This window comes from Peromyscus maniculatus, chromosome 7 (assembly GCF_049852395.1).
Source record: "Peromyscus maniculatus bairdii isolate BWxNUB_F1_BW_parent chromosome 7, HU_Pman_BW_mat_3.1, whole genome shotgun sequence".
NCBI lineage: Eukaryota > Metazoa > Chordata > Mammalia > Rodentia > Cricetidae > Peromyscus > Peromyscus maniculatus.
In genome coordinates this window covers 96,619,137-96,632,180 of record NC_134858.1, presented here as the reverse complement: position 1 = coordinate 96,632,180, position 13,044 = coordinate 96,619,137, and the positions used below count along the sequence as shown (strand labels likewise).

The following is a 13,044-nucleotide window of genomic DNA, read 5'->3' as shown; positions in this document are numbered from 1 at the left end:
CAGGAAAGTCAAAGATCACTCTAAGGGGGCTCACCTGATGGTCCTATCCATGTCCAAGTACTGGCTCACTTGTCTTTTGGATGGCTTAGTATTTTATTTTATTTAGAATGTTTTATATCAGCTTCATCTGACATATTTACTTAAAAAAACTAAGCCGTGTTGGACTGGACACTGTGATTGTTCAGTGGGTAAGAGGGCTTGCTGTGCAGACCGGAACTCAGATCCCTCGCACTCCTGTAGGAAGCTGTGCGTGGAAATGTATGCCTGTAACAAGGGCACTGGGACAGGGGGGAGAGACGAGAGGATTGTGGAGGCCTGCTGGTTTCTGTGTCAGCTGCTTCAATGAAGACCTTGTTGTGCTGGCTAGTTTTATGTCAACTTGATACAACTAGAGTCATTCATTGGAGAGGAGGGAACCCCAATTAAGAAAATGTCTCCATAAGACCAGGCTGTGGGCTGGGTGGTGGTGGCACACGCCTTTAATCCCAGCACTTGGAAAGCAGAGGCAGGTGGATCTTTGTGAGTTCGAGGCCAGCCTGGGCTACAGAGCGAGATCCAGGAAAGGCACAAAGCTACACAGAGAAACCCTGTCTCGGAAAAAAAAAAAAAAAAAAAAAGAAAGAAAGAAAAGGAAAAAAGATCAGGCTGTGGGCAAGCTTGTAGGGCATTTTCTTAACTAGTGATTGATGCGGGAGGGCTAAGCTCATGGTGGTGGTGCTATCCCAGGGCTGGTGGTTCTGGGTTCTATAAGAAAGCAAACTGAGCAAGCCACGGGGAGCAAACCTGTAAGCAGCACCTTTCCACGGCTCTGCATCAGCTCCTGCCCTGTTTGAGTTCCTGCCCTGACTTTGATGATGAACAGTGATGATGAAGCACAAGCCAAATAAACCCTTTCTTCCCAACTTGCTTTTGGTCATGGTGTTTATCACAGCAGTAGTAACTATAACTAAGACTCTTGTCTCAAGGGAATACGGTGGGTCATGGTAGCGATGGAAACCATGGCTGTCTACTTGCCTCTGCAGACCCACAGGTCCATATAACCACACACACACACACACACACACACACACACACACACACACACACACTCCCCACACAAATGAAAATAAAGTATTTAGGACAAAAAGTGATGTTAATAAATTATTATCCCAGGGAAAGGAAACACATGAAAATATAGTAATAATTATTGGATATATATTTTGGAGGGGCTGTGTGCCCCATGTAGGGGTTTCCAGCAGAGGCCAGATAAAGAGTCAGGACCTTCTAGGGCTGGAGTTATGAGATGTTGTGAGCCCTCCAATGTGGGTACTAAGAATGGAACTTGGGTCCCCTGGATGACCAGCAAATGCTCTTAAGGTCTGAGCTATCTCTTGAGTGACCTAATAACTATTTCAGGAAAGAGACTTTATTTTTGCTCACGGTTCATAGAGAAGTAGGCATGTCAACTCTGAAAATCGCATTCTTCCGGTTCGTGGTTAATCAGGGCAGTCAGGCAGCTGCTTATTTTCAGCAATCTCCTCAGTTTGCTCAAGTCGTCGTGCCAATCATTGAGGCGATTGCCCGGCTTGTGAATGGCTTGTCTTCTCCTCCCAGGATACACTTCTTCTATGTCTTCTGCTACCCAAACTCCCCGCTTTCTCCCCATTCATGAGAACGAGGACCCAACTCACTGTGTGCGCTGGGCCACACTCCTGCTTTGCTCTCCCCATCCCTCCTTCCCTGTGTCCTATGCCATCTGCAGTACCAGCTTCCTCCCCAGGTCCTGCTACTCCCTGCTCTCCCTCGTCAGGGCCATGACATCCCATCATGGGGTTGCTGTGTGGGTAGATGCTGGGGTGGACAAGGCTGATGAGCATGCATCGTCAGTGTTACGGGCTGACACTCAAGGGCTGAGTGAAGAGGGTGCGGCGAGAAAATGGCACAAAAGACACAGCAGCTCCTCAGGGGAGCCAGCTGTGAACCCCTAACTGCTGCTTTCATGTGCTTAGCTCCCGAGAAGTGGAGGAAGATATCGAAGGAGAGCTCCAGGGGGAGCATCAGCAGGCTAGGGGACACAAAGTTCAGAAAAGGACTGTTGCCCCTCTGCTCAATAGGTTTCCACCGAGCCCACCTGGAAAAGCATCTTCCCGGATGCCAATTACTCTGCTGGCACTGCCCATCACCAGAGTTAAACGTTTAGCAGGAGGGCACCTAGTGCAGCCGTGTTCACTCCTGGTAATTATGAGCTGGGCACCGCTGTAACAGGTCTTATGTGTCTACAGGGAGGGACTTCATTGGCAATGTGAAAATTGACAGATACCTTAAACCAGTTTTAGAAATTATCAAGGTGATTACTCCAATTCTTTCCCAACTCAAATTTAACCCAGAGTCTGTTACCTTCTACATCTACCTGCCGCTGTTGCCCTCAAAGCCTGTAACAGTGAAAGCCTGGAAGGCATTGGCATTCAGGTCATGCTTTAGACATAGAAGTTCTGGGGAAGACTGATTTTTCTGTTTGTTTTTAAACTTTTATTTTATTTTATTTTTTATATATTTTTAAAAGATTTATTTATTTATTATGTATACAGTGTTCTGTTTGTATGTATGTCTGCACACCAGAAGAGGGCACCAGATCTCATTATAGATGGTTGTGAGCCACCATGTGGTTGCTGGGAATTGAACTCCGGACCTCTGGAAGAGCAGTCAGTGCTCTTAACCTCTGAGCCATCTCTCCAGCCCTGTTTTTAAACTTTTTACAACTGTCTAAAGCAGTTGTTTTTGTTATTGGCATTTGTGAATTGTAAATGCCTAAGCAGTATTTTTTAAGATTGGTTCTTTTTTTATCTTTGTACATATGTTTGCCTCATGAGTGTTTATTGCACCATTTGTGTGCATGGCCTTCAAAGGCCAGAAGAAGACACTGGATCCAATGGAACTGGAGTTACAGATGGTTGTCAGCCACCATGTGGGTGCTGGGAATTGAACCTAGGTCCTCTGGAAGATCTCTGAGCCATCTCTCCAGCTGGTAGTATTTTTTCTTAATTTTAGTTTATTAAGACAATGATTCACTCTATAGTTCAGGCTGGACAGAAGCTTGTTATGTTGGTCTTGAACTCGTGATCAGTCCTCAGTATTCCTGGTTACTGGAACAACAGGTGTGTCCCATCATGCCTGGCTTCCAATTTTGTATCAAGACAGAAAGAATTTTTTTCTTTGCATTAGATCCCACAGGTAATTATGGTCAGCCTTCTTCTGAAACAAAGGAGTGGTACATTGTTGTTTGTACTTGGTGATGTTCCGCAGCCTCGGAGGCAGCTGAAAAACTGGAGCATACAGTGATGAACACGGATGTGTTCCTGTCCAACCTCACCAGCATTCCCTATCAGGCTGAGCTATTTACCATCATGTCGAGCCTCCAGTTCTCCATTTAAAATGGGAGGGTGGGGCTACAAGGAGGACCGCGTGGATGATGCATTTCTACTTGGTCAGTTGGTGCTTTGAGTAGGTTTTCTCACCCTGCCTACCCCCACTTCTCTTGTTCACGTTTCTCCTCCCTGTGTATGCCATCCTTTCTTCTTCCTTCCTTCCTTCCTTCCTTCCTTCCTTCCTTCCTTCCTTCCTTCCTTCCTTCCTTCCTTCCTTCCTTCCTTCCTTCCAAACTTTCTATTTTTGATTCGATGGCAGCATGGTATGTACAGAGTGTTAATGAAATAAGTTTTAGTTTATTTTGTTTTCTGTTGGTTAATTTTTCCCTTCTGTTTTGGATTTATTTTTAGATAATTTTGTATGCTGTAGATAAAATTTATTCTGACTTCTACTACGACCTGAAAGGACGAGTACATTTTACAACTAATGATATTGTGTCTGGTGATGCGTCCATAAAAATAAGAAATGTTCGGCCTTCAGACAGTGGCACCTATCAGTGCAAAGTGAAAAAAGCCCCTGGTGTTGCCAAGACAACCATTCAGCTGACAGTTGTTGGTAAGTTACTGCTGTTGGTAGACTGGCTTCTCAGTAACAGGGTGAAATTCACAGTACTAAAGTCACAGCATTAACGTAAGACAGACGTGGCTTGTACATGTGATTGTATTTGTTTATTTTTGATATGCTAGGGGTGGAATATGGGGCCTCATGTTTACTAGGGAAGGGCTCTGCCACTGAGCCACACCCCTAGCCTAGAGTAATAATGTTAAACTTTTAAAGTATCCCTAATGTCCTCAAATAGCATAAAATAAGAAGCTATCACATTTTTGCATAAGAAAAATAAGTCAGGAGGTGGTAGCACATGCCTTTAATCCCAGCACTCAGAAAGCAGAGACAGGCAGATCTACAAAGTGAGTTCAAGGCCAGCCTGGTCTACAAAGTGAGTTCCAGGACAAACAGGGCTGTTACACAGAGAAACCCTGTCTCAAAAAACCAAAGGGGGAAAAAAAGAAAGATAAGAAGCAACTGCTTTTTTTTGCAAAATTCCTGGAGATTTTCAAAATAAGCGAAGTTTAGTCTTGTGAGAAAGAACCCCGAGCCTGGACTCAGGAGAGCTGCACTCTTGTCATTGGTGCTGTGGTTATGGACCTAGTCTTCTGAGTTTGCCCTGAGGATTCAGTAAGTTTCTGCATTTCCTCGGGCCTCAGTCTACTCTATGTGCATTGAAACATGGAGTACAAAAAGCTCTACTCGTCAGCGCACCTGTCAGAGTCACCCCTCAGAGCTGCGTGTGAGCGTGTGAGCGCTCTGAGCTTTGCTTTCACGGCACAGAGACAAGTGAGGTTTCTGTGGTGCAGAGCTGTGTGTTTAGGATGCTGGAGATTGAATTGTGTGTGTGTGTGTGTGTGTGTGTGTGTGTGTGTGTGTGTGTGTGTTATGTATGTGAATGTATATGTGTGTTATGTATGTGAGTGTGTATGCATGTTATATATGTGAGTGTGTATGAGCATGTGTATGTATGTGAGTGTATGAGAGTATGTATACGTGAGTGTGTTATGTATGTGAGTGTGTGTGCGTGTGTGTGTGTGTTATGATGAGAGTGTATATGTGTGTTATGTATGTATGTATGTATGTATGTATGTATGTATGTATGTGTGTATGAGAGTGTGTATATGTGAGAGTGTGTGTTATGTATGTGAGTGTATGTGGTGTGTGTGTGTGTGTGAGACTGGTTCTCCAACTCAGGCCAGGCTTACATGGAAGCTCCTTTACCTCCTGAACCACTGTGCCTGCCTTAAATGCGAGTGTTACAGAATACAAATCTTAGAATACGTTGGGAAAGTTTAAAATGCCTTCTCAAAACCACTAAAATAAACGTGGTTAACCTTTTTAGAAAGGAACTAGGAGGATGACAGAAATGTCTTAAAGATAATTCCTAGGCCAGTCACTTAGTGGATTTAGACATGGGCAGGGTTAGAATGAGACAGTCCACCACAGGCTCAGGCTGGCTCCCAGTCGGTGGCACTATTTGGGTAGGTGTAGGAGGTGTGGACTTGTTGGAGGAAGTATGCCACTGAGGGCAGATTTGAGGACTCAAAAGCATCACATTAGTCATAAAGCTTCCTGCTTCCTATCCAAGATGTGAGCGCTCAGCTTGCTGCGCCAGCTGCCAATGCATGTTGCCATGACAGCCATTCCCCTGAGATGGTGATGCACTCTTATCCTTCTGGAACTGTGAATCCAAATAAGCACTTCCTTCTACGAGTGGCCTTGGTCATGGTGTCTTACCAAAACAGCAGAAAAGAACCTAATACTGCATATATGAAACTTGACAGTGTTTCTTTAGAAACTGTCCTCACCAGATTTGTTGTTCAGAAATAATTTTAACCATTCAGGGCTAAGAATGTAGCTCATTGTAGACTGCTTCAATCCTCAGTACCACTGCCACGAGAACAAAGTACAAATAAAAACAATCAGATTTCATAAAAATTTAGAATTAAAGACAATTTGGCAGAAAATGTATCAAAATTTACCCATATGCCCTGCCCACAGAGTCCCTGGGGCACTGTGACACTGTGGCTAGCATGAATCAATCTGGCCTTCCATTTACAGACAAAACTGACCTCCAGAAGCTCTGGCTAGTTCCCTTGTCTACATCGACTGGGAAGGGCGAGCACTTGCTAGCAGAAGCTTGTGTCTGTACAACACTGGGAAGTGGGTGGTCCTCTGAGGGAGTCACATAGGATGAGGTAATGTCCACAGGCGTTCCACTTTCACAAAGGGCATCCCTGGGTGGGAACTGCATCCTTCTAGGTCCAGGTCTCACCCACAACTTCTCATGCTGTCTCCTGATTGGCTTCTGCCTGGAGCCGGCCAGTGAGTGACAGCAGATGCTCAGTGTCATGCACAGGTTTCTCTCTCCAGAGTTCATTGGGAATGTGAGCATCACAACTCCAGAGCAGACAATTCAGGAAGCCCAAGGGGAAACTGTCCATCTGCCCTGCATATTCACCTTTATCTCCAAGGACCAAGGACCACTGGACATTGAGTGGTTTCGGCTTTCAGGACCCAGTAATGAAGCGGTGGACCGTGTGGTGAGTGTGCCCTGTGCCTGCTCATTCTCACTAGGCAGATGTGGTATCATGGCTGGAAGCAGACTGCCCAGGCTTGTGAATATAGATAGAATGACCCAGGATTTCAGAAGATGAAGGGGCCATCAGATTTCTTGAAGGCTTCAGGGGACAAAAGGAAGTTCTGGAAGTTCTGAGAATCTGGACTTGAAAGTGTGTGACAGGAGGCGAGGAACAAGAGGGGTGTGCTGAGTTGGCTGGACAGCAAGGGTGTGTGTGGAATGTGTGTGTGCCAGGGTCACTGGACTCTGTCAGAAGTGACAGTCAGTGTCCTCTGTCTTTGAGTCCAGTGTCCTTCCAGCTCACCATGTTGCCAGCCTGGTCTCACAGTCCAGGGCCCAGTCATCCTCCTCCTTCACCCTCCCCTCCTCACTTCCGGTCTACAAGTGGACCTCACTGCACCTGGCCATGGTAGGATTTTAAGATTTACAAGGGCCCCTACAACCAGTAAAGTGGTCACGAGATGTACACAGTATGATGATCGTCTACATTACCACAGTCTGTTCTCCTCATTGCAAGTTAATTCTTACAACTAATTTCTTGAAAAGCAAAGGAAAAGCTGAGCATGGTGGCCCCTGCCTGCAAGCCTTCTCTGTGTAGGTAGGCTGAGGCAGGAGGATTGAGAGATTGAAGCCAGTTTGGGCTACATAACAAATTCCAGGCCAGCCTGAGCTGCACAGTAAGGACCTGTAACAAATAAAACAACAAACAAACAAAAATTTAAAGTCTGCAAAATATCAGTGTTAAACTATGGAAACCATATAAAAACATTGCTGTAGAAGTTTTTCTAGTCAAAGTGACCAGAGCCAAATGAAGAACACTGGAAAGTCAAAGACAGATCCGAGGATGAGGCACACCCAAAGATCCCATCTCCAAGTATCACACTTGCCTTTGTGATGGTTCTTTAGTATTTTGTTTTATCTCCAATGTCACCTATTAGCTTCATTACATACATTTTATCTCAGAAGTCAACACTGGGTTGGAGAGTCGGCTGGGTGGGTAACAGTTCACGCACAAGGGCAAGGAAATCCCTAGCCTGGACCTGAACAGTTGTGTGTGGTAATTCAGGCTATTAGCTTCAACCTGTGAAGGGCAGAGGCAGGAGGATGGCTGGGCCTTTCTGGCTGCTAGCCTATGTCCAGGTTCAGTTTGAGACCCTACCTCAGCGGAATAAGAGAGAATCTAGAGCAAGGCACCCAGTGGTTTCCGAACCTCAGCGCCTCGTACGCAGGTAACCACACCCACGCACACAAGTGCACTCCTCATTTGTTTCTGTTTTAGTTAGTTTAATTTTTCTTCCTTTTTTGTTTTCTTTTAGGTTATTTTATATTCTGCAGACAAAGTTTGTGATGACTTTTATACAGACCTGAAAGGACGAATTCATTTCACCAGTAATGACATCAGGTCTGGGGACGCATCCATAAATATAACAAACGTCCAGCTATCGGATGCTGGCACCTATCAGTGCAGAGTGAAAAAACATCCTGGCGTTGTCAACAGGAACATTCAGCTGGCTGTCACTGGTAAGTTTCTGTTGGGAGTGAAGGGTGTCATAGAAAAAGGGTGAGTGCTCACGGCGCCACAGTCACAGTGACTTATAAAACAAAGCTTTGATTCTAGAGTAGTAATTTTACTGAATTTTTGCTATGTTAGGGGTGAATTCCAGGGCTTGCTAGGGAAGGACTCTGACATTGAGCCACATCCCTAGCTCTAGAATAATCATTTTAAACTTTGGGGTATTTCTAATGTTCTCAAGTTGTGTGAAACAAAGTGGATACTTTCTTTTCTTTTTTTTTTTTTCTTTTTTCTTGTTTTGGTTTTTCGAGACAGGGTTTCTCTATGTAGCTTTGCGCCTTTCCTGGAACTCACTTGGTAGCCCAGGCTGGCCTCGAACTCACAGAGATCCGCCTGCCTCTGCCTCCCGAGTGCTGGGATTAAAGGCGTGTGCCACAACCGCCAGGCCACTTTCTTTTCTTATGCGAAAGAAGAGTTACTACTTTGTCTTGTTTGTTTGTTTTTCATTTTATTTCATGCCTATGAGTGTTTTGCCTGCATGTATGTCTGGAAGCCAGAAAAGGGTGATGGGTCCCCTGCAACTGGAGTTACAGACCGCTGTGAGCCACCCCATGGGTGCTGGGAATTGAACCTGAGTCCTCCAGAAAAGCGGCCAGTGCTCTTAACCACTGAGCCATCACTCCAGCCACTTGGTTCCTGTCTTTTGAGACCAGGTTCCACATTGCGTTCCTGGATGGCCTGGATCTTTCTGTGTAGACCATGATGGCCTCAAACTAACAGAGAGATGCTTGCACTGCCTCTCAAGTGCTGGATTTAAAGGCAGACAGCAACATGCCCAGCCTGTGGCAAACTTTGTAAAATTCATCGACAATTAAAAAAATAAGTGAAGTTGTGTTTTTTTTTCTCAAGAATTTCATACATGCATAGAATCTACTTTTATAAAATCCACCCCCAGTTGGTGCCTCTAATTCCTCCCCTATCCCTCCCATCCTCCTCATTTTTCCTTTCAACTTCTTGCTGTCTCTCTCTCTCCCTCTCTTTGACCCTCCCATCCCCCCACACCAAGTCATTCAGTACAGCCTTCTTTGTATGGGTTGTGGATCATCTACTGGAGTATGGGCAGCCTCTCAGAGGCTCCATCGCTGAAGAAAACAGCCTCTCTCTTCCCAAGCAGCCATCAATTCCAATGCTCCTCAGAGGTGCACATCACCCCACACCCGTCCATACTGGGATTCTTCCTGAGTTTGTGCAGGGCTTCTGCAAGCGGGTCCTCTTTGAGTTGTTTGAACACAGCTATAATCATTCTTTGGATTCTTTGTCTGCAGGATCTTATTGGTTTTTTTGATTGGAGTTCTTTTTTGTTTGTTTGCTTTTTATTTTTGTTTTTTGTTTTTTCCTAGACAGGGTTTCTCTGTGTAGTTTTGTGCCTTTCCTGGAACTCACTTTGTAGACTAGGCTGGCCTCGAACTCACAGAGATTTGCCTGCCTCTGCCTCCTGAATGCTGGGATTAAAGGCGTGCGCCACCACCGCCCGGCAACTGGAATTCTTATAATGGGATTAATAATTGGGGGTTTGTTTATTTTTCATGTTACTTTTCGTTCTGTATTGGAACATGTGTACCAGAAGTAGTTCGTTAGCTGCACATCTCTCTCTCTCTCTCTCTCTCTCTCTCTCTCTCTCTCTCTCTCTCTCTCTCATTCTCAAATCACCTTTCCTTCTTCAATATAGGAGTGTACAATGTTCAGGAGAGGATTAAGTTGTAAAAGGGTTGGAACATTGTTTTCTTTTGTGGAACTTGTATCAAGGGCTATAGTTTCTCTTGCTATTCTTTCAAGACCTACTACTGTCTATGTGAGCAGACACCGTCTAGTGTCCACACCCCACTGCTGTCTGTGTGAGCAGACAGTGTCCAGTGTCCACACCCCACTGCTGCTGTCTGTGTGAGCAGACACTGTCCAAGGTCCACACCCACTGCTACTGTCTGTGTGAGCAGACACTGTCCAAGGTCCATACCCCACTGCTACTGTCTGTGTGAGCAGACAGTGTCCAGTGTCCACACCCACTGCTACTGTCTGTGTGAGCAGACACTGTCCAAGGTCCACACCCCCACTTCTGCTACCTTCCTCATGGCTTTCCGGGTATAGTTCCACCTTTCGTAAGCTCTGGTCAACAGAAGGTTGGGACAGGAGGTCCTGAGAGGCCAGGTGGCCCATGGGAGGTATATGGCTCTGCACATTTCTCTGATGGCCAGGATGGTCAAGAGTTTTGTTTTGTGAGAAAGAACCCTGAGCCTAGATTCAGGAGAGCTGTGTTGTTATTTCTTTGAACCTTGTCTTCTGAGTTTGCCCTGAGAATTCAATAAGTTTCTGCATTTCCTCGGGCCTCAGTCTACTCTATGTGTATTGAAAAATATGGAGTACAAAAGCTTTACTCATCAGCGCACCTGTCAGAGTCACCCCTCAGAGTTGCGTGTGAGCGCTCTGAGCTTTGCTTTCACGGAACAGAGACAAGTGAGGTTTCTATGGTGCAGAGCTGTGTGTTTAGGAGGCTGGGGATAGAATAGTGTGGGGGGGCATGAAAGAAAAGAGAGGAGAGAGAGAGGGGGAGAGAGAGAGAGAGAGAGAGAGAGAGAGAGAGAGAGAGAGAGAGAGAGAGAGAGAGAGATACACAGGCACCACAGCATGTGGGTGCAAGTAGATTTCAGAGGACATTCAGGAGCTGACAGTTTCCTTCCTGGATCAAAGACTTTCATGGATCAAACTCAGGTCATGAGCTTGCCTAACAAGCGTTTTATCCACACAGCTTCACCCCAACTTTGTGGAAATTATTGTTCGTTTAGTGTTTAGATTATTGTACATCAAATAAAACAAAACAGAAAAGAATTTTCAACATCACACCTTGAGTGTGGTCTAAATGGAAGGCTTTTAAAAAATTGTGTTATGGGTAGAGCTGTGTCTCCGAGGTTTAGAGCACTGGCTACTCTTCCAGAGGACCAGAGTTTGATTCTCAGCACCCACATGGCTGCTCACAGCTGTCTGTGACTCCAGTCTCAAGTATTATATGCCTTCTTCTGGACTCTATAGGCACTGTACACGAAGTTTCCAGGGAGCTTGTTGCACTGTGACTAGCATGAATCAATCTGGCCTTGGCATGTGTAGATAAAACTGAGCTCCCAGAAGCTCTGGCTAGTTCCCTTGTCTACATCTGCTGGGAAGGGCGAGCACTTGCTAGCAGAAGCTTGTGTCTGTACAACACTGGGAAGTGGGTGGTCCTCTGAGGGAGTCACATAGGATGAGGTAATGTCCACAGGCGTTCCACTTTCACAAAGGGCATCCCTGGGTGGGAACTGCATCCTTCTAGGTCCAGGTCTCACCCACAACTTCTCATGCTGTCTCCTGATTGGCTTCTGCCTGGAGCTGGCCAGTGAGTGACAGCAGATGCTCAGTGTCATGCACAGGTTTTTCTCTCTCTCTAGGTTCTACTGAAAGTGTGAACATCACTACTTCAGAGCAGACAGTTCAGGAAGTCCAAGGGGAAACTGTCCATCTGCCCTGCATGTTCACTCCTAACCCTGAGGGCCAAGGACCACTATTCATTGACTGGATGCAGCTTACAGGCCCTGAAAATGAGGTGGTGAACCGCATGGTGAGTTGCCCTGTGCCTACTCACTCTAACTAGGCAGATGTGGTGTCATGGTCAGAGTCCCTACTATGAACCTAGACTTATGAACCTGGGTAGAAAGACTTGGATTTCAGAAGAGGAAGGAGTCATCAGATTCCTTGAATGCATCAGGGACAAGAGGATGTTGTGGGAGTTCTCAAAACGTGGACTTGAACATCTGTGACAGCAGGCAAGGGACGGGAGAGGTGTGCTGAGTGGGCTGGGCAGCAAGGGTGTGTGTGCCAGAGTCAGTAGACTCTTGTCAGAAGGCTTCAGCCTCCAGAGTTACTGGAACTACAGATATGTCCCATCATGTCTGGCTTCCAAATTGTGTTAAGACAAAAAGCAATTTATCTTTTTTGTTTCATTTCACAGGCAAATTATGATAGCCTTCTTGAGGGGTAAAGGGTGGCCTGTTCTTATTTTGACTTGATTCTTTTACTACACCCTCTGGGAGCATTAAAATAAAAGAGCATACAGGAATGAAGAAGCATGTGGTACTGTCCAGTGTCACCAAACCCTTCTCTAGTACTGGGCTGTGTTATTTAATCATGTTCATGGTGTTTAATCACATTGGACTCTGGGCTTTCCTTTTATAGTGGGAATATGGAACCCAAAGATTTGGCTCAGCACTTAAGAGCACTGGCTGCTCCTCTACAGGACCTAGTTTCAGTTCCCAGCACCAACATGGCAGTTCACAACTGTCTGTTACTTCAGTTCCAAGTGACCCAGCACTCTCTATTGGCCTCTGAGTGCTGGTGTTGTGGAATATTATTTTAACTGGGCAAAGATGTGTTACATTTGTTTATCCTGCAGAATATTACCTTAACTGTGTAAAGGTGTGTTACTTTTGTTTAAGCTGCATTGGTTTAATAATGTAAGGATGTGTGTTTAGTTATGTAAAGATATATTGGATATGTTTCACTTTGCCTGCCTAGGGCTTCTGATTTGGTCTAATAGAGAGCTGAATGGCCAATAGCTAGACAGGAGAAAGGATAGGTGGGGCTGGCAGGAGAGAGAATAAATAGGAGGAGAAATCTAGGCTCAGAAGGAGAAGGGGAAGAAGAGGGAAGAAGGAGGAGAGAATGAGGGACATGCCTGGGGCCAGAAGCCAGGCAGATGCCAGCCAGGCAGCCAGTGAAGCTGTGCAAGTGAGATGTACAGAACAAAGAAAGGTTAAAAGCCCCAAGGTAAAAGGTATATAAAGAGAAACAGGTTAAGATGGCTAGCCAGAAACGAGCCTAAGCTAGGCCACACATTCAAAACTAATAATGAGTCTCTGTGTCATGATTTGGGAGCTGGTTGGTGGCCCAAAAGTAAGTGCCACCACACCTG

The 13,044-nt window shown here is 45.6% G+C and overlaps 1 protein-coding gene across 1 annotated transcript in view; it reads left to right on the top strand.

Annotated features, from left to right (window-relative positions):
- The window catches only part of LOC102907200 (coxsackievirus and adenovirus receptor homolog), a 46,322-nt gene that overhangs the window by 29,498 nt on the left and 3,780 nt on the right, over nucleotides 1–13,044 (top strand). The window contains exons 3-6 of the mRNA XM_006975147.4: nucleotides 3,756–3,960; nucleotides 6,328–6,497; nucleotides 7,852–8,056; nucleotides 11,525–11,694. Of these exons, the coding sequence (XP_006975209.2) occupies nucleotides 3,756–3,960; nucleotides 6,328–6,497; nucleotides 7,852–8,056; nucleotides 11,525–11,694 (750 nt within the window). The remainder of the gene's footprint in view (nucleotides 1–3,755; nucleotides 3,961–6,327; nucleotides 6,498–7,851; nucleotides 8,057–11,524; nucleotides 11,695–13,044) is intronic.